At 41.7% G+C, this 24,744-nt stretch overlaps 1 protein-coding gene across 2 annotated transcripts in view; it reads right to left on the reverse strand.

Annotated features, from left to right (window-relative positions):
* Positions 1 to 4,314: 4,314 nt before the first annotated feature.
* LOC145360795 (neuroplastin-like) overlaps positions 4,315 to 24,744 on the reverse strand; it is a 67,283-nt gene continuing 46,853 nt past the window's right edge. For both annotated transcript variants that reach the window (XM_080216242.1, XM_080216243.1), the window contains 5 exons: positions 23,694 to 23,827; positions 22,128 to 22,401; positions 10,089 to 10,113; positions 6,141 to 6,215; positions 4,315 to 5,209 (listed from right to left, as the gene is read on the reverse strand). In XM_080216242.1, coding sequence (XP_080072368.1) covers positions 6,155 to 6,215; positions 10,089 to 10,113; positions 22,128 to 22,401; positions 23,694 to 23,827 — 494 coding nt within the window. In that variant the 3' untranslated portion in view covers positions 4,315 to 5,209; positions 6,141 to 6,154. The remainder of the gene's footprint in view (positions 5,210 to 6,140; positions 6,216 to 10,088; positions 10,114 to 22,127; positions 22,402 to 23,693; positions 23,828 to 24,744) is intronic.

The following is a 24,744-nucleotide window of genomic DNA, read 5'->3' on the forward strand; positions in this document are numbered from 1 at the left end:
GAGCAGGTGTAGCCGAATGGTCTGCACTGTAGCATTTCCATGGCTTCCATGAAGTTAAACATGATTTGCCTTGAACATATCCACACGAAGCTGAGTGGTTATTAATATTGTCCCAAATGATCATTTCTAAAGCCAACCTGAACTTTATGATTCCGTGATTACTAATAGTCCATGTTTACAACTGATCCACTTGGTCTATACTATTCCCAAGATCCAGGTGTAGCATTGCCTCCTATTGCACTTGACTGGAAATGTGCTGGAAAATTCTCCTGAACACATTCTTGGAACTCTTTTGCCCTTCACACCACCCACTTTCCTCCTGCTCCTTCATGACCTCCCTTCCCTCCTTCCCCCCTCCCTCCATCTAACCCTCCCCCTTCCTCCCACCACCACTGCCCCCAACCCAGCCTTCTTCCCCCTCCCCTCCTTCCTCCCCCACCTCCCCCCCGCTCTCTTCCCCTCCTTCCTTCTTTCCCCCACCCTCCCCTCCCCTCTTTCCACCCCACCTTCCCCTCCCTCCTTCACCCCATCCTCCCCTCCCCTCCCTCCTCTCCCACCACCCTCCCCTCCCCTCCTCAATTTAGATACAAATAACTGAAGTCCCCCAATCCAACAACTTGATAATTCTTGCACACCTCTGTAATTTCTTGATTAATTTCTTCTACGTCTTTCCCATTAATTAAAATGACAGAAGGAGGCCATTTGGCCCATAAGTTTCCTCCAATCCCACCCAGATTCTATCCCCATGTATTTACCCTAGGTAGTCCCTCTAACACAAATGATCAATATAGCATAGCCAATCCACCCAATCTGCACATATTTGGAATGTAGCTGGTAGCTGGAAACTGGAGCACCCGGGGGGTGGGCGGGGTGGTGGGTGGGAAACGACCTATGCAGACTCAGGGAGAATGTGCAGACTCCACACAGACAGTGACCCAAGCCAGGAATTGAACCCGGCTCCCTGGCGTTGAGGCAGCAGTACTAACCGCTGGTCTTTACATTACATCGAGCAATGCAGCTCCAACCAAATAGATTCTATCTTTGACCTCTCTGGAATATCCTTGCTCCAACACTACCATATTATCCTTAACTAATACTGCATCCCCCCTCCCCAATTTTCCATCTTTTCTTGAATTCAGGAATATTTAATTCCCTGTCCTACTTCAAACCAGGTTCATGTTTTCAACACAATTCATATTTCCATATGAGAATCTATGTCAGCAACTCACCAATCTTACTTACCACACTCTGTGCATTCACCTCCATGCATTTTAACCCTAATATCGACTCCATTACCTCCCTTCTCATGCTGAATTCACCTTTATCATTTGCTATTTCCTACTCTAGTACTTTGTCACTTGCGATATTCTTCGCACCTTGGCATCTCTTTTTCATATTACCTCCTGTTTCCCATACCTTTGCCAATTTAATCCAACCATCTCGTGCCCCTTACCACCCACTTTCCTCCCACTCCCTCATGACCTCCCTCCCCTCCATCTGACCCTCCCCTCTTCCTCCCACCACCACTCCCTCCACCCACCCTTCTTTCCTCTCCCCTCCTTCCTTCCCCCCGCCCTCCCCTCTCCTCCTCCCACCCTACCCCCCACCCTCCTCCCCTCCCCTCCTCCCAATCTTCCCCTCCACTGCTTCCTCCCTCCCCACCACTTCCTACCCTCCCCCTCCCCCCATCCTCACCCACCCTCCCTCCTTCTTACTCTCTGCTCACTCACCTTCCCTCCCCCTCCCCGCACCACATTAAATCTGACCTGCTGCAACTCCTCCCCATCTGCTTCACAGTAATTCTGATCTGCTGTGCATTCTTCCAGGTCGGCTTCAGTGATCCGAACCTACTGCACACTGTTCCCAGACTACTTCACAACGATCCTAACCTGTTCCACACTCCTTGCCGTCTTGTGTGGTGTTCTTTATATTGTACCTTTGTTACTCTATGTACTTTTGGTTTATATTTCAGTGTATTTTTGTGAAAAGCACGTGCTATATCCCAAGATCGTTTTCCATGTCCTAATTACTGGACGGATCGTTCAATCTCGCAGTTCAAGAGCTACACAAAAAGTCCTTTCGGAATCAGTCGGTCTTCCTGCTCCCTTCACAAGGGACAGATGAAATGTAGGGCAACAGGAGAACCAATTATCACAAAACAAGGCCACACAAACAGCAATGAGTCAAGTGACCAGATAATCTGTTTTTCTGATGTTGGTTAAAGGACTAGTATTGTTAACAGTTTTGGCCCCCTTATTTGAGGAAAGATGTAATATTGGAGGAGGTTCACTAGATTGATTCCAGAGATGAGGGGTTTGTTGTATGGATATTGAACAGTTTAAGTCTATACTCTCAAATTTAGAATGAGAGGAGATCAAATTGAGGTATACAAGGTGATAAGAAGTATAGATAAAGTAGACGTGGAGCAGATGCTTCCTCTTGCAGGACATTCCCGGATGAAAGGTCACAGTCTTAGGATAAGGGGTAACAAATTTAAAGCAGAGTTGAGGAGAAACAGCTTCTCCCAAAGGGTTGTGAATCTGAGGAATTCACCAAAGTGTGGTGGATGCTAGGACAGTGAGTAAATTTAAGGAGTTACAGATTTTTAATTGGTAATAGGTTGAAGGGTTATGCAGAGAAGGCAGGAAAATGGGGATGAGGAGCATATCAGCCATGATCGAATGATGGAGCAGACTCGATCGGCTGAATGGCCTAATTCTGCTTCTATAACTTATGAACTTATGCACTATAGGCGCGGGTACCTAGGAGAACTTCCTTGCTTTCCTTTGAGATAGTGCCATGGGATCCTTCATGTAAAGCTGGGAGCAGATGGGTTCACAGGTCACCATTACCCACAATGCGGCACTCCTTTCATCACTGCACTGATTGCCTAAGTTTTTTTAAAAAGCATTTGTTTAAAGTTTAGTCGTTAGTGTCACAAGTAGGTTTACATTAACACTGCAATGAAATTACTGTGAAAAGCCCCTAGTCACGATATTCCAGCACCTATTCAGGTACGCTGAGGGAGAATTTAGCACAGCCAATGTATCTAACCAATGCACCTTTGGACTGTGGGAGGAAACTGGAGCAAATGGAGAAAACCCATGCAGACACAGGAAGAATGTGCAGACTCCACACAGACAGTGATCCAAGCCAGGAATAGAACTTAGGTCCCTGGATCTGTGAGGCTGCAGCGCTAACCACTGTGGCACCTGGCCCAAGCTTCTGGAGGGGGGGTACAAACCCACAGGAATCCGTCTCAGAAGTTGAGTGTGCTGCTGAGTGAGGAGGAAAGACAACCTAAAGTGATGGATAAAGATTTTATGATGAGTTACAAACACACGTACCATTATATTTCCAATTGTCAGACACAGAGGAAAGCGTTCTGAACACGTTAGCATTTCTTCCCTTTAAGATGTCATGAACAGGTACCGGGACAGATCAAATAAGGAGACTAATTCTAGCCATCAGATGAAGAGCTTTTAGTAAAGGTTTTAGGCAATTGTGGCCTTTTTATAGAATCCCCATAGAAGGGGGCCATCCAGCCCATCAAGTCTGCACAGACACTCCAGAGTATCTTACCCAGGCCCTCTCCCCATAGTCCCACTTATTTACCCCACTAACCCACGCAACTGGGGACACTAAGGGGCAATTTAGCATGACTAATCCCCCTAACCTACACATCTTGATGCAATAAGGGGCAATTTAGCATGGCCAATCCACTAGGTTCTTTACACAGAGGGTAGTAAGGTCGTGGAATGCCCTCTGCCTGCAGCAGTTGTGGACTCGCCAACTTTAAAGGGCGTTCAAATGGTCAGTGGATAGGCATATGGATAACATTGGAATAGTTTAGGTTAGAGGGTCATTAGATTGTTGCGCCGACCAGCGGAACCATGGAGGGCCAAAGGGCCTGTACTGCGCTGTAATGTTCTATAATCTATATTTACCTAACCCACACATCTTTCAGACTGTGGAAGGAAACTGGAGCACCCGGAGGAAATCCACATAGACACAGGGAGAATGTGCAAACTTCAAACAGATAGTCACCCAAGGTTGGAACTGAACCCAAGTCCCTGGATCTGGAGGCAGCAGTGCTAACCACTGTGCCACCATGGTACTATACTGTAGAGTGAGGCAACGTGTTACTTTGATACTGAGAAATGATAGATTTTTCTTGAAGTACCAGTGTTTGTACTAACTAGTTATTAAAATTCCAATGCAGTATCTGAAGATTGTATCACCATAAGTTCTCAAAAGAAACACCACACACTCAAAATGCAACATCTTAATAAATTTTCACCTCAACAAATCTCATGAAAGTAACCTGGTGAACAGTGTCAGTCTTTATTTTTAAAAATCAGTGGGTCGACATACTGTACATGGAGTTGAGATTAACAATTACAATAATTGCAGGTAACTGTGCAATCTCATGCATTTATACACCCAGAATTACTCTTCTTGAAGGAAAAATAAAGTTACAACATTAAAGCTTTATTTTGGTGTCCAAACAAAACAGAGGGAGGATTTCAGACCAGTAATTTAGAAGAACAAAGAACTAATGATAAACTGCTCCTTCAAACTTGCATTGGATACTACCATGCAGTAACTACGTAAAAACGCGACATTGAGAACAGGGCTTGTGAAATGGTATTCTGTGGAAGAGCTAGATATTTTAGCCTTATCCTTTACCAGATCAGTGCAATAAGATATACATCATTTTGTTATATGTTCTGAGTTACCTGACACTAAAATTTGCAATATATACAAATTCGAAACAAATACCATAGGAGTGATGGATATTGCGCAGGCGTTCCGAGGACAGAATGGAAGGAATTGAGTGCCACACATGATGAAGCATGTTATGAACGAGGGCACCAGGAATAATAAAACACCGCATGCATCCACAGAGGTTTACAGGGTGAGGGAGAGGGAGGTGGGAAAAATAAATTCAAGCATCAATAGATAGCACATTAAGCGCCCAAAGTACAGCCTAGTCGATTTGAAATAATCAGAATTAAACTTGCAAAGCGATCTTCTTAATACTTTATTCTTTAGGAGAGATTGAATAAGGCAAAACATGCTTCACACAGTCATTGTCTTCCTTCTTAGATAACAGGGAAGTTAAAACCCGTCCATTCAGACCAACAATCTCGAGAGTCCTCGACTGATACCCACGCTATTTGATAATGATGTCCAGAAATCCAAAATTCTGTTAAGATTCAAAACAAAATCAATTATTCTTTTGCATATGTGCCAAATTTAATTTACCATGAATTTAGACAGTCAACAGAAGTTTCTTGGTTTAAAAATATACATCAAGCATTCTCATCAAGGCAAGATTGATCTTAAGCCGTGAACTAGTCAGAACAGACAGTTACTGAATAGTTACAAGCATGGATACTTTTATCATGAGTAAAAAAAAAAGCTAACATATTTAAATGATTCATATGCAAGCACAGTGGCTAGCACTGCTGCCTCCCAGCGCCACGGACCCGAGTTCGATTCCTGGCTTGGGTCACTGTCTGTGCAGAGACTGCACATTCTCCGTGTTTGTGGGGTTTCGTCCGGGTGCTCGGGTTTACTCCCACAGTCCAAAGATATGCGGGTTAGGTGGATTGGCTACGCTAAATTAACCATAGTGCCAGGGGCATTAAATAGCAGGGTAAAACATGAGGGGTTACGGGATCAGGGCCTGGGTGGGATTGTGGTCGCTGCAGACTCAATGGGCCAAATGGCATCCTTCTGTACTGTAGGGATTCCATGAATTCTATGAATGTTTGAAAATGTGTCACTTTTGGACCAAATCCCTTTGCAGTCAGGAGTATTTAAGCAGTGGCTGCCGTTTTCATTGTGTTCATGTCTCCAGTTGCCTCAGCTTGACACTGTAGAACGTGAAGATCTAAAACAATTGTGTAACAAATGGAATCAGCTCAAGCAAGTTCAAAATAGAATGGCTGACATTTGACAAAGGGCTTTGTTTTTTTAGCTTTTGCAAATGGTGGACTGAGAATTGGCAACAGAACATTCAGTTCCTTTCCAAGTGACCGGGAAGCAAAGAGAATATATGCAGTTTGCTATCTGAAATATTAAACTAATAAATGCACGATAACTCCAAGTCTAAAATTATAAAAGGAACTTACCTGACAACCAAGGTTTAGTTGGTGTTCCGTTGACGCAAGTTCTTATCCTTATGATTGTTTGTGGAATTGGTTTTCCTGTTTGAAATTACATGAAAATATCCAGCAAGTTAACAGCTATTTATGCTACTCATTATACAGACTACAATGCTCGGTGAGATGAGAAAGCTCGGAATAAAAATAACTGAAGATCCAAAAACAAAGGTTACAGTATAAAACACACACACCCTTGTACATTTTGGGGGGAAAGAGATGAGCCTCCCTCACCCCACGACATGTCCAATTCACTGCTCTCCATTCCCCCTTAGGACACGCCCAAATTCACCACTCCTTTCCCCAGGACATGCTTCGATTCACTGCCACCCCTCACCTCTATGGTGCACCCTAATTCACGCCCCCCCCCCCCGGCCAACATGCCCCAATTTGCTGTAACCAGGGCATGCCTCAATTTGCATTCCCTCCTCCACCCCAGACCCTGGGCACATCTTAATTCATGCCCCCCCCCCCCCCCCCTCCCCTGCCAGCGCACCCCAATTTGTGCCTCCCTGCCTTCCAGGGCACACCCCAACTCATTTCCCCCTAGACAGTGCACCCCTATTCACACCCCATCCCCCCCACCCCCCAATAACTCTTGGCACACCTCAATTCATTGTCCCCTTCAGTGTGAAATCAGCAGTCAAACCACTCTACAACACCTAACAAGCAAACTGAGGGGGAGCACAGAGCTGCAAAAATATTAATGTAGAGAATAGCAACAGATCATTTAAAACCAGCAGCCTGAATTCAACTTATTGACACCCAAATATTTCAGGTGATTGGGAATTGCTGAATTTTGTACTGTGGACTATGAGGTAATAGTTGGTACAAAATGTATTCTTATCCACTGGCGGGAAGCTTTCTCCCCACAACTCAAGCAGTGGGAAAAGCAAGAGAGAAAATGCTGGAAAACCTCAGCAGTCTGGCAGCATCTGTAAGGAGAGTAAAGAGTTGACGTTACGAGTCCAGATGACTCTTTGTCAAAGCACAAAGGGAACAGTAATGGGAAAAGCAGCCAGGCCTCTGTTGCTCAGACCCCCATTGCCTAAGGGAAACCTTTCCTCCAATACTTCCACCCTTCAGATCGCCATCAATTCAATGCATGCCTCTGTTCCACACCCTGCTTCAGGAGCTCACGATCACGGACCTGCATTTCCTGCTACATCCTACACTTCACAGCCTTCCAAGTTGCAACTCTCTAGAATTCCAGATCTGAAAGGCAGCGGTTAACTTTTATGCATCTGCTCATGCTGCACACCAGACAATACACCAATGGCACATGATGTGGGCCACGGCAGCCTCGGGTTAATAATGGATTTAAAAATCCATTTAAAATGATATGAAATATAGACAGATTGGCTGCAGCAGCATAAGAGCTGTGCTGACATTCAGATTTCCAATAGTGTAAAGTTGACAGGAGTCACCCAACATTGCAGCATGAAGCAACTAGACCAGTTCAGTGCTTCTAATGCATTGGCAGTTTTGGACGGTACTGAGTGGTGTCCAGCATAAAGAATTAATTGCTCACTATATGACAGGCCTGTGTAGGTACAAAGTGCAGAGAGACTGGGCTGTAAATGTACTTTTATTGTTCAATATGTAAAGGGAACAATTCCTTTATTCTCTACAAAACTAATTCAGGAAAGAAACTTTTGTTCCTGTCTGTGCTGATCTGATTCACCGCAACTTGCTAGAGAAAGAAAATCCTACAAGTATATGTGTAAGGGGACAGACAGAAGCAGCAAACACACTTTCTATGACATTTTAACAGAATAATGTATGTCTGGTGCACAGTGGTTAGCACTGCTGTCTCTCTGCGCCAGGGACCCAGGTTCTATTCTGGCTTGGGTCACTGTCCATGTGGAGTTTGCACGTTCTCCCTGTGTGAGAGTTTCCCCCGGGTGCTCTGGTTTCCTCCCACAGACCGAAAGATGTGCCGGTTAGGTGCACTGGCCATGCTAAATTCTCCCTCAGTGTACCCGAACAGGTGCGGAAGTACGGCCACTAGAGGATTTTCATTGCAGTAGGCTTACTTGTGACAAGAAACTAAACTTTTAAAACTTTGGGAAGCACACTAGCACAGTGGTTAGCACCGCTGCTTCACAGCTCCAGGGACCTGGGTTCGATTCCTGGCTTGGGTCACTGTCTATGTGGAGTTTGCACATTCTCATGTCTGTATGGGTTTCCTCCCACAGTCCAAAGATGAGAGAGTTAGGTTGATTCGCCATGCTAAAATTACCCCTTAGTGTCCTGAGATGCTTAGGTTAGAGGGATTAGTGGGTAAAATATGTAGGGATATGGGGATAGGGCCTGGGTGGGATTGTGGTCTGTGCAGATTTGATGAGCCAAATGGCCTCTTTCTGTACTGTAGGGTTTCTATTCTATGAAAACAATGTTGTGATCAAACATGGTCCAAAGATGTGGTCAGATTGAATGGCCATGCTTAATTGTGCCTTAGTGTCGAGGGACTAGCCAAGTAATTACATAGGATCATGGGGATAGGGCCTGGGTGAGATTGTGATCGGTGCAGACTTGATGGGCTGAATGGCCTCCTTCTGCATTGCAGGGATTTTATGATTCGATAATGTAAAATTAAGCTAGAGTACTGTAGGATTGTTGGTTAAAAGATGCTGCAGAAAAACAAAGGTGTAGCAGCCAAGCTTTTTGCACAGGCTTGGGGTGGGGTGATGATGGCAGGGTGTGGTGGTGCGAGTAGGAGAAAGGAATATCATTACCGAAAGAACTTGGGGCAAATTGGATCAAAGGCTATGAGGAGAAAGCAGCACTAGGCTATTGAGTTGGACAATCAGCCATTATCATGATGAATGGCAGAGCAGGCTCGAAGGGCCAAATGGCCTCCCCCTGCTCCTATCTATGTTTCTACCTCATTGCAATAAAACTCATTTATATTAAATTTCAAAAGAAACAAAACATCGAAGGCCTGCATGACAAACAGTAACAGCTAACTTTAATCCTCAACAATTGAAGCTGCGTCAACAGCACAGACAGAACTTGAGACACAAGGTATTTTTGATCTACCATACAACATTTAAAAAATACACTGGAGCTTCTTGGAACTTCTGGTCAAGTCTTGTTGAGGCTGCCAAGAGAATAGAGAGGACAGGCTTATGATCTTGTGAAGGAGTTCTAAATGTTTGAATATAGTTGGTATCTGTAATCTCATCCAGGTGTTTTTAAATTTAGGGGCAGCACAATGGGCACAGTGGTTAGTACTGCTGCCTCACAGCACTAGGGACCTGGGTTCGATTCCTGGCTTGGATCACCGTCTGCACATTCCCCGTGTGTTTGCATGGGTTTCCTCCAGATGCTCCGGTTTTCTCCCACAGTCTGAAAGATGTGCTGGTTAAGTGCATTGACCCGAACAGGTGCCAGACTGTGGTGAATTTCACAGTAACCTTATTGCATCTTAATGTAAGCCTTACTTGTGACTAATAAATAAACTTTTAGATTCCTGAACTTGCATTGGAGATGAAGAATATCTAAGAATATTACATCATATCTTTATTGGCATATGTGGAGATATATGACCCTGCTATGTAAACTCGTCCAGCACAGAAAAGGCTACATAAACTTTTGGGTGGCATAGTTTGGATATGAAGCCAGTTCAGACTGATGGAATAAGCCACTGGCCATTGTTTGGGAAATTAGGTTGAGCAATTTCCATGCAGTACCTGATGGGCACAGGGCCCACACAATAAAACTGCCTCCAATTTGGCACTGAACTGGTGTCTTCACTTGGTGCAGGCTGAGGGGTATTTTTGAGGCAAAGTAGGATTTGCTCAGCAATGAAACCCAGGCTAAACCTGACCCACGAGGGTACATTGCAGTTTCTGCTCAAAACCAACTTTGAAGAACATCAGATTTAAACAATTTGTGTATTAATGCCATACTCACATTGGTCCAGAAACTGGTTCATCATCTGCCTCAGTTGGACAGTCAGATCACGGAGGGGGGGGAAGGGGTAGCAAAGAGTAAATAGAGAGAAAAGATACATTAGAGATTAAAACACCACCAAATTGCAAATGTGCTACACCAGTTGGCTTGACTTTGTCAGCTCACAGATAAACTTCAACGATGTAATTGTTCATGGAGTTAGTCTCTAAATCATTACATTCAAATGGCAAAAAAAAATGTTATTACATGGTTGGTTAACATTTTGAGGCTTGTCATGAAATACTGCAACTATAGTGGACAGATTGTGCAAGTTTCATGTTCATCTTGTCCCCAAGTTCCAGTGGTTCACTCTCATACACCAATGAGAAGTAGTAAACCAACATCTGATTGTGAAATCCTGTTCAATGGTTTCTCTTTCTGGCTTTTGTTGACCTGAACAAAAATGGGTTTTGATTGCAGGAGAGACAGAGCAAGGGCTTTGCAATGAGATCAAATCAAGACTTGGTACCTGGTTGCCACTCGATTAAAGATGGCCTCAAACTTAAAGTTCCTGCAGAGTCAAATGCACTCTGCCAGAGAAAGGACTGGCATGGATGAACTGTATATATCCAAACAAGGGGCATGTTTTGTAGCAATAATTCTCCCAAAATGTCCTAACACAAGGTAAAGGTGCAGTGAAACGTCGAACTGAGGATTATGTTTAACCTTAACATCATTTAAAATTATACTCTATCGTGTTAAGGAAATATAAAAGAGTGGTAATCATACCATATGTGGGAACGAAGGTTCACACTACCAGTTCACTTTTATGTCCTGGGCTGTTTGCAAGATAGACAGCTTGTGCTGAGCAAGACACGTTTTATACAGGCAGGCTGAAGACAAAGATTGTTCTCTCAAATAGGGGGCTGATGAAATGTGTGAAATGGTCATCCATGTCTGTAATGGACTGTAATACTTTAAATTTGGTCACTTATGTTTTGGCCTTAAAATGTTTTGAGGGGGACAATGTAACCACGGCAATCGAATACTTAGATAGGATTGATAAAAGGTTAGTTCATCCTTTTGGCTCCATGTCATTGATGTGTCACTTGCATACATCTTTGATGAACTGATTTAGTGGTACTATGTAATGAATTCAAAAATCAAAGTTAGAATTAGAAAAAGGGATGTGTAAATGACCCACTGGATCGGTGTTACAATGGTTACCATTGCTACCTCACAGCTCTAGGGACTCAGGTTCGATTCCCGGCTTGGGTCACTGTGTGGAGTTTGCACGTTCTCCCTGTGGGTTTCCTCCGGGTGCTCCGGTTTCTTCCCACAGTCTGAAGGACGTGATTAGGTGCATTGACCATGCTAAATTCTCTGTGTACCCAAACAGGCGCTGGAATGTGGTGGCTAGGGGATTTTCACAGTAACTTCATTGCAATGTTAACGTAAGCCTACTTGTGGCAGTAATAAACTTTTAACTTTATTTTTGGATGTTGTACTCATACTGGAATCAAGTAGTGGACACCTGAACACACATTCTGAAGTGAGAAGTATCAGGTTGCGACAAAGGCTTGAATATATACTAGATTACGTGGCATGGAGTCTCATGAATGACCAAGAATGCAATGTTAAAGCTGCGTCTGTGCTCTGATGTATAATGAGACAAATTAGAAAAAGGCAATCTAACGCCCTAGAACTTGGGTTTATGAGCTTACTACATTAGTTAGCCAATTTCTATTGATCTTTTAAAAAAAAGTGGCTAGTAGTCTGCTGTTACAAGTTTTTCCTTAACCCTGTGCCAAATTTCACCTTAATTTTTACAAATTGGTGGTAAAAGGATGCATGATTTCTAGATGTCTTCATTTATCTAATTTGTTTATTTAGCTACCTGTTGGGAGCAATTCTATTTTTTCAAAATATTGCTGTGTGTATTCAAGCTTACTTAGGAAAGGGAACAAGCTCGGTTATCCTTTAAAATCTCTGGCTTTAATAACTATCGATGCAACTTGAAGTGGCAAAGAGGTTTTTTTTGTCAAATGTCTGGCCTTCATTTCATAAAGGGACATTGCGATGGGCCATTGTTAATGGATTGCCCAAATTCATTTTAACTCAAGAAACGAAGTGGCATTGTGCAGTTAGGCAACAAAGGCCGTCATATTCTTTTGGACAAGCCCTGTATTATGTCCACTAGGTTAAGCAGGATTCCACAAGGTGTCTGGTATACATGAAGCAAGTATGGAGATTTATCGCAACGCAGCCACCTGACAGCACGCATCAGGAGTAATGGCAACATTTCCAGGGCTCCGAAAGTGCCATTACTCCGTCTGTACCTTGAGGCACGGAGAGAAGCCACCGCCAGCGCACAAGTGACTGGGAAGACCAAAAAAAGTCAAACCACAAACCAACAGCTTACAGCCGCAAGACACCAGCAACACACCAGTGGCCACAGGTCTCAGTCACTGGCAAAGACGCATTTGTAAAACAGTGTACAAAGAAAACTAAGACCAGTCAGACAACCAGACGCCAGTGTCGCAGAAAATAGTGAAATTATATACAGTTTATGTATATCGAGAGAGACGCATCAGGAATTGAAACAAGTACACAGAGTATATAGCTAGAGTTTCTCCCCTCTACCACCTGTTGCTTAACCCCAGAGTTTGCTTAAGTATATTCTAAATTAACAATGAACTATATGACTCTTGATAGGACCAGGCAATTTTCTGTATCAGAGGACTTCCATGGCAAATTAAAAAAGCAGCTTATATCACTTGGGAAGACTGATTTACTGGTACAATTTCATTCAATTTTGGTTGTTTTAAAGTCTTAGGAAAAATTTAAACACACCTACTTCCATACCCAGGAGAGGGGGATAATAGTGCACTCCTTTAAACTCAGGAGCCAAATAAAATTCACAAGTTAAAAAGAATCAAGGAACGAAAAAAAGTGTTTAATATGTTTATTCCTCATTCAAGCTCAGCACTCACAAAAACTGCAAGCAATTTACAATAAACACAAAGTTGCAGAACGATTTTTAAAGGAAGGATAATATACCTTTAAGGAATATTATCAACTACACCCAGGTCTCAAAGCTAAGCTTCAATGGGGAACCTCCTACACTTTCAGTTGAGAGATGACAGGGCAAAGGTAAGTTCGCATCTGAAATATTCCATTAAAAATTAAAATATTTTCACGGACACCATTTTAAGGTAAGTTATATCTATCCAACTTAATCCAAAGTAGTCCCAGTGCTAGGAAGTGAATGTGTACTTGAATGAAAAAAAACATACAGACCCCAAACACAATGTCTGCACACTATCCTTTCACTAAATCCTAACATTGCGAATTCTACGTGCCTGACAAAAAAAAAAATTAGGGCTTTTTTTTTTAAAAAATGACCTGACTTCAATGGTAAATGGAAATTTAGTATCTCTGCTGGGGTTAGTTTCATTAAGAGAACTACTTTGAGTGGCAAGCAAGATTGACATACAGAAAACCTGTTGCAGAAAGGAACTTTGTCATATTTAGTAGGAAGTCAACTGACACCCCAACTTTTAAAGTACAGAGATGTCATCATTCTTCCCACCCCTACAAAAAATACACATGCACGCATGCATGAAGCATCTTCCACAGAGATATGCCTGCATCAGGAAGAAATTATTTTCAGGTATTAGGCAATTCTGAGAATTACAAGTTGTGGGAAGGCCAAGTGGGACGCAGAAAAAAAATGATTTTTTTTTAGTTCAATACGGATCACTCCCCCAGATCGTCCCTGTTGATGTTGGGTACCAGTTCAGTATTTACATTAACCATCTGCATGGGACATGCCAGACCACCCTGATACAGATTGTGATGTGACAAGGGTCCTCATCATAAGTCATATAGCTCCAGAAAAGGGCAGCTAGTTCAAACCTAAAGAGAATCTGAGCTTGCTGGCCGTCGAGTTCTGGCCAACTCCTGCAACATCCCCAGTACAGAAACAAAACAAGACTTAACCCAAAAGAAACTAAAAATGCAGATTTAACAAAAAAACAAAACAGAACTACAAATCCAGAAATGGGCAGCAGGAAAAACTGAATGGAAGATACGAAAAAAAGTTGCGAACGTGGATGAGGACTTGGAAAAAAGTTTCAACATCATGAACTGATGCACTTCAGACTTGAAGCTGAGAAAAACAAATTCGAGCATGCAATTCTCTCACTTACCACCAGTTTTAGGGTATGATGCAATTGAGAGGGAAAGAAAAGAAGTCACAATAACCGACAAATATCAATATAAACCATAACTCTAACCTAGCATGTTAGTTTGAAGGGATCTTGGTGGAGATCTGATCACCTTGCAGAAATTGACACCGAAAATGGCCTGGACATCTGAATGAGGTAACCACAGAATTTGGAGCATTTAGATAGAATATTGGATATAGCCTGTATCTTGTCAAGGAGACTCCTTTCAAAAGGGGATGTGCGTACGTGTTTATTTCCCTAGCCTTATTTTCTACAATATATATACCTACACAGGCTTATTTGTCGTGCATGTATTAAAACTATGACTTAGTTTTTTTTTGTATTCACTTGTGACTTTGAACTTGAGGGTTTAGAAATCAAAAATGTCTGTTCAACAAAAAAATGTTCAATTAATTACGCCTGTCCTGGATGAATAGAAGAAAAGTGTGAATGCTTCAATAAACTCTTATTGGAACACTCTAAAACTTTTCCCCTCAATTTCCAAAAAAATGCACCTCAAAACCAAAACAAAAATACAGAAACGCAAGCAGAAGGAAGTTAATTTATGGGTTGCCAGTTTTTGGATAGTCATTATGGATTTGATGTGCCTTACATCAATTCTATTAAACAGTAAAAGACCCCAAGTACAGCAGTAACAGAAAATGCCAGTTAAACTCAGCAGGTCTGACAAGATCGTGGGGAAAGGAGTAGTTAGCATCTTCAGAAAAAATTCTGAAAGGCAGCAGACCTGAAACATTAACCCTGTTTCTCTCTGCACGGATGCTGCCAGACTTGAGTATTTCCAAGCATTTTCTGTTTTTAATTACAGATTTTTTTTGTATTCTGCTTTTACGCAAGAGTAATCATTCAGCAAAAAACAAAATACTTTGATTGAGGGAAATCTGAAATTAAAACGTTAGAAATCCTCAGCAGATCAGACAGCTTCTGTGGGGAGAATTAATGCCGATTACATTTTGTTACAACTCAATTGCTGCTCTTGCCTTAAAGGAATCAAGGGTTAACAATTCAGTTGCAGTTACGAATCGTAAGTTGGATGGATGGATGTTCAAGTACGACTACAGAATCGCACTGAACTTAAAATTTCTGCAACAAAAATAAGTGCGCTCTGAGATGCACGACTGCCATACTCTCGGTAAAATTTAATCTAAGTACCTTAATTTTGTTGCAGAATTACAAAGTAATTTACAGACTTCCCAATTTTTGCCTTAATGCTGTCAGTGAAATTTTGGCAATGTAAAAAAATGATAATCTTCTTGTGTTTTATACTGAATGGTAAAAAAGTTTACAGTTTGCATCACACTTTACAAAGGTGTATTACCTTTAAGAAACTGCATCAGGCAATACTTTTTCAGGAGTAACCACCAAGTTATGTCTGAAGAGAGGAAAACTTGGAAGTTTGATGACTACTAAAAATAACATGATGATGTGATTAATCCTGCATTTGGATTCCTCCTAATTAGTTAACTTGAAATACCTAAGCGGCGTGATTGAAAGGAAGCAGAGTTGTTGTTTTGGAAATGGTATATCTTGTTTTATCAAACTGCAGTTAGCAAAGTAACCTCACTTCTGGGCTAGTTGACAGCATCCAGGCTTTATCCAAATAGCTGTGGAAAAAAAATTTATGCCGGCTTTAGTTTCTCTTTTCTGGGTCAGAGGGAAAAGTGAGTCGATTCGAAGTTGAGGCGCCACATCAGTTTAATGGGCTGTGCTCTCGACAATGGTGAGCCTGTAGTCCTCTCTCTTACGGATTGTGATGCAAAACAAAGGCACTGTGCGGTAAGGGTTCTGAAACGTCAACTGAAATAAAAAATTTCCTCCAAAACAAACTCTAAATTTTACAAAAAGTATATCATAAAATCATACATTACACGAGATAACATGATAACGTGCTAAAAATGGTTCCTTTTTGGGTCCTTATTTTCTTGGTCCTTTTTTTCCTCTTTGAGGCTATTCTTTTTTGGCTACTTTTGACAAATTGCATTTCTTGCTCAAATTATTAAATGAAGCACTTTATTTTGAAGCACTTTTTAAATTACTTAAATATCTCATTTACCCTGATGTTTCAAACTGGAGGGTAACCTAGATGGGTCAACGACACTGCACCATGCAAGGATTCCTGCATAAGCAATAAAATTACTTCTCCTCACATTAAATTGGATGTTACCAGGATGCATTTGCAGTGCTTTATTTTCTCTTTAAATGCAGCTCCACTACAACCATGTTGACAGGGCGATAATTCTGGGAGGGAAAGTAATGTATTTCTGAAAATAATCTGTTCTAGATTTACTATAAACAGCAGGAAAAGTTGATGACACACTTGCTGAAAAAATGAAATAAATGAACAAACCAGCTTCAGAACAAAGTGAAAATCATATTTCAATTGCCATCAGACCATTTACCAACTCAGATGTAATTAAAATAAAGTCAAAATAACAGCAGTAAATCTTCTAAATATCATGTGAATGCTCGATAATCTTTCACCAACCCTTTCAATTGTACTATTCGCAAGCCAACGAAAAGCAATGTTTTGCTTTTGTTGCAATAATCTAAACTGCACCAACTCTGCAATAATGTGGAACAAACCTTCATGAACTCAATGCTTTGTTCCAAGGGCAAGGGAAGCAATGTGCACCACGGTAAAGGCCATTTAACAAACTCCAGCAAACTGCTACAGACTGCCTTCTAAAACCATCTGCGGGAAATGGCAGCACCAAGTCTGGAGATTTCGGAGATGCTTATTGAAAAGTTGCCTTATTCAGGTTTTTAAAAAAAAACGCCAATGGTACAAGATACAAAGCTTATGTTTTTCAAAGAAAATCCTGGCTAGACCATAAACAAGGGGAGAGGAGCAGGAGCAGGCCATTCAGTCTCTTATGCCACCCTGCAATTAATCAGAATTCCTACAGCGCAGGAGGCGGCCATTCGGCCCATTGAACCTGCACCAACAACAATCCCACCCTGCCCTATTCGTTTCACCCCACATATTTACCTTGCTAGTCCCCTGACACTGAGGGGCAATTAAGCATGGCCAATCAACCCAACCTGCACATCTTTGTAACTGGAGCATCCGGAGGAAACCCATGCAGAGACGGGGAGAATGTGCAAACACACACAGTCACTCGAGACCACAGTGCTAACCACTGTGCAACTAAGATCAACTGGATCATGGTCAATTTGCATCTGAATTCCATTTACCCCATTGGTTCTATGATTCTTAATAGTGAACATCAGTCTGGATTTTACATTTTTTTTTAAACTGACCCTTCCAGCCTCAGCAGCTTGCTGGGGCAGAAGGTTCTAGATTTCCACTAAACTTTGTGAGGAAAAGAGCTTCCCTCTTCACCTCAGAAAGCCCCAAGTTGTAATTTTAATGTTATTCTCTCCTCTGAGTCCAGAACAAGGGAAGAGTTGTTACCTCTCATTTTGTTTAAACACTTTGGCAAAAACAACATAGCACTGCCAATTCCTGGTGCTCCGGTTTTCTCCCACAGTTTGAAAAACGTGCTGGTTGGGTGAACTGGCCATGCTAAATTTTCCCTCAGAGTTTAGAGGAGATGGTGGGGTACGTTTTTCACGCAGAGAGTGGTGGGTGCCTGGAATGCGCAGAGGTTTTAGTTTATTTACAACGTCATGATCAGCACAGGCTTGGAGAACCAAAGGGCCTGTTCCTGTGCTGTACTCTGTTCTTTGTACCTGAACAGGCGCCAGTGTGGCAACTTGGGGCTTTTCACAATAACTTCATTGCAGTGTTAATGTAAGCTACTTGTGACACTAATAAATAGTTTTTTTTCATCCCATCTCAAGATAGCAAATAAATGAAGATCATGCACAACTTTTTAAAATCTTGATCCGATCTGGCTTAACAGATTTGGACGTGGCGCTGTCAAAATCCTATACCATTGAGTCATTTAATTAAATAATTAACGTTGAATGAAACAAAAGGACTGCTGGAAATTGGCATGTGTCATTTAGACAACTAGCACATTTTATATTCATGACAATTTAGAACAGAGGTGAGCAACCAGAGGCATAGCAACTAAGAAAGCTGAGACCAATGGTTAGTTATATAAACACGTCAGGCCAATTGATGAATATTAATTTCTGCCTAGACAAATCGATCAATAAATCATAGAAATAAATCACCTCCAGTTAAAAGCAACACATTTTGAGTATTAATAAAAGTGGACAATCACCACCTGTTAGAAGTTTAAACTCTAAGTATAACATGCAGAGCTTTGAAAAGACATGCCACAGCTAACTAAAATGGGCAAACTGACCACCACAAATATTGCATTTCAAGACCTGATGGAGTTAACCAAACTCATGTACTCCAACAATTTTTGATCGATGCCTTTTGATTATGGCAGGAAAAAAGTTATGCTGAGTCATCAATTGAACGAGGCACCTATCTTCTTTTGTGAAGAGTTTTTAATCTGGGAAAGAATGGTTCAGGCTAATCGACATTCCAACCCAAATAACAGTTTAGGAATTCTCAGCAGGAAGCAAAGGCTTTAAGGGAGACATTCCAAATCTAACAACTCAGGAGTCTTCAACAGCTGAGGAGTGTAAGTCAACAGGAAAATTAGAAATAAACTCGCATTTAGAAAATTAGCTAATCATAGAATCCTACAGCGCAGAAGGAGGCCATTCGGCTCATTGTGTCTGCACTGACCACAATCCAACCCAATCCTCATCCTCCTAACCTCATGCATTTACCCTAGCTAGTCACCGTCACACTAAGGGGCAATAATAGCACGGCCAATCCACCAAACTCGCATGTCTTTGGACTGTGGGAGGAAACCGGAGCACCTGTGCAGACACAGGGAGAATGTGCAAACCCCACATAAACAGTGACCCAAAGCTGGTGCTGTGAGGGGCAGCAATGCTATCTACTGTGCCACCACACCACCCCATACAGGCATTTCTATGGACCCAGAAAAGAATTACAACAATTTTTCTGACTGGACTGTGCACATTTCACTTCCTAGGCAAGCATGACATTCATAGCAGAAAAACTACCATATAACTGATTAGATCATCAAACGGGTTTCAAATCCAAAACTTCCTGAACACTGTACAATGAAATTAAGACCATCGCTATCAGATTTCATACAAGAAATCTACAAATTTTTCCACATGCAGTACTGCTTGATTTGCGGATCACAACATTGTAATCTCCGCTTCAAAAAGTTGCAAGGATTTTCTAATTTGGAGTACGGGTCATTCAACAAACTTTAGTTCAGCTTTTATCATCAAAACTCAAGACTAATTAATCTGCAGGCTCACAGAATCAATAACAATTTTGTCCCTATACTAAAAACAGATTAAAATGGATATGTCCAAAACTGGAAGATTTCTCATTCAAAAGCTATTTTAATGATTGGGCCGTGTAAAATATAATACCATTTCACATCAGAGTGTGTCATCCATTTGGGTCACTGCCTTTATTTTCACCTTTCTTTCAAAACCTTCTGCCACAGACTACAGCTCCAAGCTTGAGCTCGCTGTTCTCCCTCCTACCATATATTTTGATCATCACCAAACCTGTCGCTAATTTTCTCAACTCCTGAATTGCCAAAACCAAACCATGTGTTTCTAACATGGAGGTACCCCCACACTCTGTTCTTCCAGTTTTTGAGATCAATTAATATTACTTGGTTTTTCCCGTTTATTTCTTTTGTTTATTACAGGAGCTTTCACTTCAATCACACAAAATGGCCACCTATTAATGGCAAGGTTGCACAAGTTGCATATCCTTGGCCCAATTAAGTGCACACATGGTAACAGTTTGACCTAACACACTGCATAATATGCCCAGCTACGTTACCTAAAATTTCAGGTGTTATTGCATTACCACTATCAAGATTGTGTTGGGTTTCAAAGCTTCATCTTGCTTCAGCCATTAAGCAACAGAAAAAAAAATGAACTGAATCGAGACATGAAAAATCAGTCTAATAGAACTAAGTATTTAAAATAGTCCTAGCCAAGATTTGTGCACCTTTGTATTGACCCTCCTGTCTATACAAAACCCAGATTCAAATTCTGATAGACAGTATTTGCTTCAACTGGATTAACATGCTGTTCCAGAGATTGACATTTGATGCCACTAAGGTTCAGCTACTTAAGATGCAGCTAACATGAGAAAGACACTCCCAGATACAATAACTGAAATATGTAGCCCATCAGATTCACTTCCCAGTTACATGAGTTATTTTATCAGTCTTTTTCTTTTGATTAAGATGTCTCAACTTATATTTGTTCCCATATGTCTTTGTACTGTCCTTGAGCTGGTCTACTCAGCCTTTTTACTGAATTTTCCATATTTATCCCTATTTTTAAGCTTATTACTTCTTGGGAAATATGTCCAAAATGGTGTGAAGATAAAAGACCATGCCACCAAGAGCAAAGCAGGGATTCATAAAATCCCGACAGTGCAAAAGAGGCCATTCGGCCTATCAATTCTGCACAGACTCTTTGACAGAATATCTGACCCAGACCATAACTCCACACATCTACCATGACTAATTCCTCTAACCTACACATCTTGGGGCAATTTCGCATGGCCAATCCACCTAACTTGCACATCTCTAGACCACAGGACGAAATCCATGCAGACACGAGGAGAACGTGCAGACTCCACGCAGACAGTGATCCAAGGCTGGAATCAAACCCGGGTCCGTGGTGCTGTGAGGGAGCAGTGCTAATCACTGTGCCACCGTGTTGCCTATAAGGATTCAAATTGACAACATTCCCTTAAGTGTCAAGCTCCGAACTGTCCACACAATTACCAAAAGAATGAGCAATAAAGCACACAATGAAATTAAGGTGCAACACTGCCTGTTATCCTTTATGTTTTTCTACAAAATATTGTCAAGGAACCCAACATCACCCAGATGCAACAAGCTACCTGGATTTAAAGATGCAACACTCAAGGGTACAACTATAATCATTTGATAATCTCATGATGCTTTACAGCATTAATAACTAGCACGACAGTCATTTGAATACTCCATGAAATGTAACAAATACATTTGCCTCAATGGAAGTTTTAATTTTTGCCTTCACCATCTCGTGTCACTGAAATACAATGCAATAATCACAGATATTTATACCTACAAAAGCAGTAAGAATTTCAGCAGATGGGTAGAGGCGAGTCAGACGCAGCAAAAAAATTTATATAGCACCTTTAACTTAGGGAAAAAAAACACTCCACAGTGCTTCACAGGAGCGTTATAAACAGAGGGAGGGAGAAGATACGAGGGGAAGATGAGGAACTGTGTCTTAAATATCAAGTTTAAACTTGAGGGAAAAAAATTCAAACGTCAAACAGAATGGCCTTATCTTCAAAGTATCCTTGAAAACCTTCATGAAGCACTTGAATCATTTAGAGGAAACCACATAGATGAGACTCTGTTGCGATTTGGCTGTTCCATCTTCCAAATTCCAGTACGCCAGATTTCAACAGAGGTCGACCAACAATTCATTCATATATACAGATGCATTGTGACAACGTACACAGAAACTGCCTTAAAAACACAGACCAGCACTGCAAGAAAAGGTTCGGGAAAAATAATGGTGACCAGTTCATTCCTTTTCGAAAATCTAAGTTATTGGTTAGTCCATGACTCAAGTTCAAACGGACTTTGGGTCAAATCCAAAAGGGGAAATGGTTACCTGTAGCATGCTTATAAAATTGAAAAAGACAATTATCACAGAAAGGAATAACCTTTTAAACAGGAATCTGAATATTTAGTCCTTTTATTAAGTATGCAGCAATAAAACAAAACATTATTCAAAGAAAAGGACTCACCATCAGGGACCTCATCTGGTCTCTTTCGCTTCTCATATATGACAATGATGATAACCAGAACTAAGATTTCTGCCACGATTCCCAGGAAGGGCCAGAGCGGTGCCAGGTAGCTACGGACACGCAGGATAATGGTAGCATGTTGGTATCCTATGTAATTTGAAGCATTGCACAAGTATTCCCCTGGATCATCTTGGAGCTGCAGGTTCTCAATAATCAGTTCTGTGTAGTTGTCTTTGTTTGTGGTGAAATAGCGACCACTGGCATTATTCAGCTCCTACCGTTGCGGATACAAAAAATGAAATTAAAGTTGAAGGAAGCTTACTGTTTTCTACTGGGAGGTGTGCATATTCATCTGTCCTCGTAAATGGAAGGAGGAATTCATCCCAACTTGCATGATATACAAACTGCAATTTAGTGGTATGCTGTGGCAGAAAAACCCGCCATCACAAATCAACTTGTTGAAAAGACTTGAAATAGAAAAGAAAGCCCATGTGTTTCAACTGAAGACCCCACTGCCAATCTCAATTATTGGTGTAGGTCTAGAACTATGAATGCCCAACCTTTGTTCTATCTAGGCATTTGGCTCTGCCCAAAGGTAGGTCTATGCCAGAGAGATGTACATGAACCCCACAGCACAGGTAGGTTTACGTCATCTGGTTGTATGCTCCTTGGGTATACTATTTCTGACCAGTGCCCAGGTGTATGGGCTCAGTAGGCCAAATGGTCATCTGTGCCATAATGACTCTCTCAAAGATGACATCATTGTCCCTCTTGATTTTTCCACTGCTTTACTTGAATCAGCATAAATGGTTCTATGCTGATTTATTTCCAAATCAATGCCAATCCAACTGAGTGGCTTGGGAGGCCATTTCAAAGGAGAGTTAAGAGTCAACCACATTGCTGCAGTCATATATGGGCCAGATCAAGTAGGGATGGAAGATTTCCTTCCCTAAAGGATGTTGGTGAACCAGATGGCCTTTATGACCGTTGTTGACAGCTTCATGGTCGTTACTGAAGGCTAGCTTCCGATCTCAGATTTACGAATGGATTTAAATTCCACCAGCTGCGGTTCCCCAGAACATTAAGCCTCTAGATGACTGGCCCAGTGACCACAATCTGAATCACACCTGATCAAATCATAGAATCAGAATGCAGGAGGCGGCAATTCGGCCCATCGAGTCTGCACTGACCACAATCCTACCCAGCCTCTATCCCCATAACACCATGCTTTCACTCTAGCTCGGTTCCCCTGAAACTAAGGGACAATTTAGCATGGCCAATGCGCCTAACCTGCACATCTTTGGAGCATGGGAGGAAATCGGAGCATCCGGAGGAAACCCATGCAGACACGGGGAGAGTGTGCAAGTTCCACACAGATAGTGACCCAAGCCGGGAATCGAACCCAGGTCTCTGACGCTGTGAAGCAGCAGTGCTAACCACTGTCACCGTGATGCCCTTACCACCACCCTCACACCACCATTATCCAGGAAGATTTAAATTTAAGTTAGCAGAAACAAAACAGCAAGCTCTCCATGATGCCAGTGAATTCCAGCTCTGTGAACTCACCACAAATTCGTTATTCACTTTCTTTTGCCAGGTCCAAGTGGGATATGGGTATCCTATAGACTTGCAATACATGATAGCAGTTTTGCCCTCATTCTTATTCTCACTCCGTTTGTAGCCAACGATTTCCGGCGATGCTAGAACAGAAACCCCAGATAATTAAAATACCTGTATGGAAAAGGGTGGCGTTAAAGCAAAGAGGCAGATTACCCATGAGACAGAACAAAGCAATTTAACAGTACATCAGCACTTAAGAGTGCCAACTGATGGAAGAATGACTTAGCCCCTCCAAAAAGCAATGAAACCAATTCACAATCTTGTCACAGTGCAAAATTAAATACACATTTGAGCTGTTGAGTGAAAAACGCATGGGGAAATGTGATTTCGCTTCCAGCTGACAGTCAGGTTCATTTAGTATCATGTGTCGCACTAAACAACAAACTAAGCCAGGAAGAGGCAGAATACGTCTGAATGCAGTTCGGAATATTTTGCTCAGTAAATAGCTGAAGAGACAAGTTATTTTCCACCTTTGGCAAACTGAACAAAGCAAGTTGCCAGTTTATCAGTTAGTTTACATCTCTACCGTGGATATTTTGTACCTTCATTTCTCGGCTTATCTAACAGTTTGACTCCTCTACAGTCTGTTGCTATGCTCCCTCCTACCCACCAGCACAGTTTTTAATTTTTTTTTAAAAAGAACAAAATTTCCACTCAATAAATGAGCATCTTTCATTTCCTGCAGGATTTGAAAGTGTACTGCTGCTTGTTCACAATTCCTCAATTCAAATGATGTAAATACAATGTTGCTTTATTCAAATGACCAGATAATTTGATTTTTAGTCCTTCTCCTGTGACCATGCCACACATTAAATAACATGAGAACACTTTATTCCCAACTCAATAATCCATCCTACTGTCATGTTTCCTCCCACAGTCCAATGACAAAAACATAAGTACTCAAGAACTAGGAGCAGGAGTAGGCCATCTGGCCCCTCCAGCCTGCTCTGCCATTCAATAAGTTGATCTTTTCGTGCATTCAGCTGCACTTACGCGC

This window comes from Carcharhinus amblyrhynchos, chromosome 32 (genome assembly GCF_965287045.1).
Source record: "Carcharhinus amblyrhynchos chromosome 32, sCarAmb.v2.hapA, whole genome shotgun sequence".
Lineage (NCBI taxonomy): Eukaryota > Metazoa > Chordata > Chondrichthyes > Carcharhiniformes > Carcharhinidae > Carcharhinus > Carcharhinus amblyrhynchos.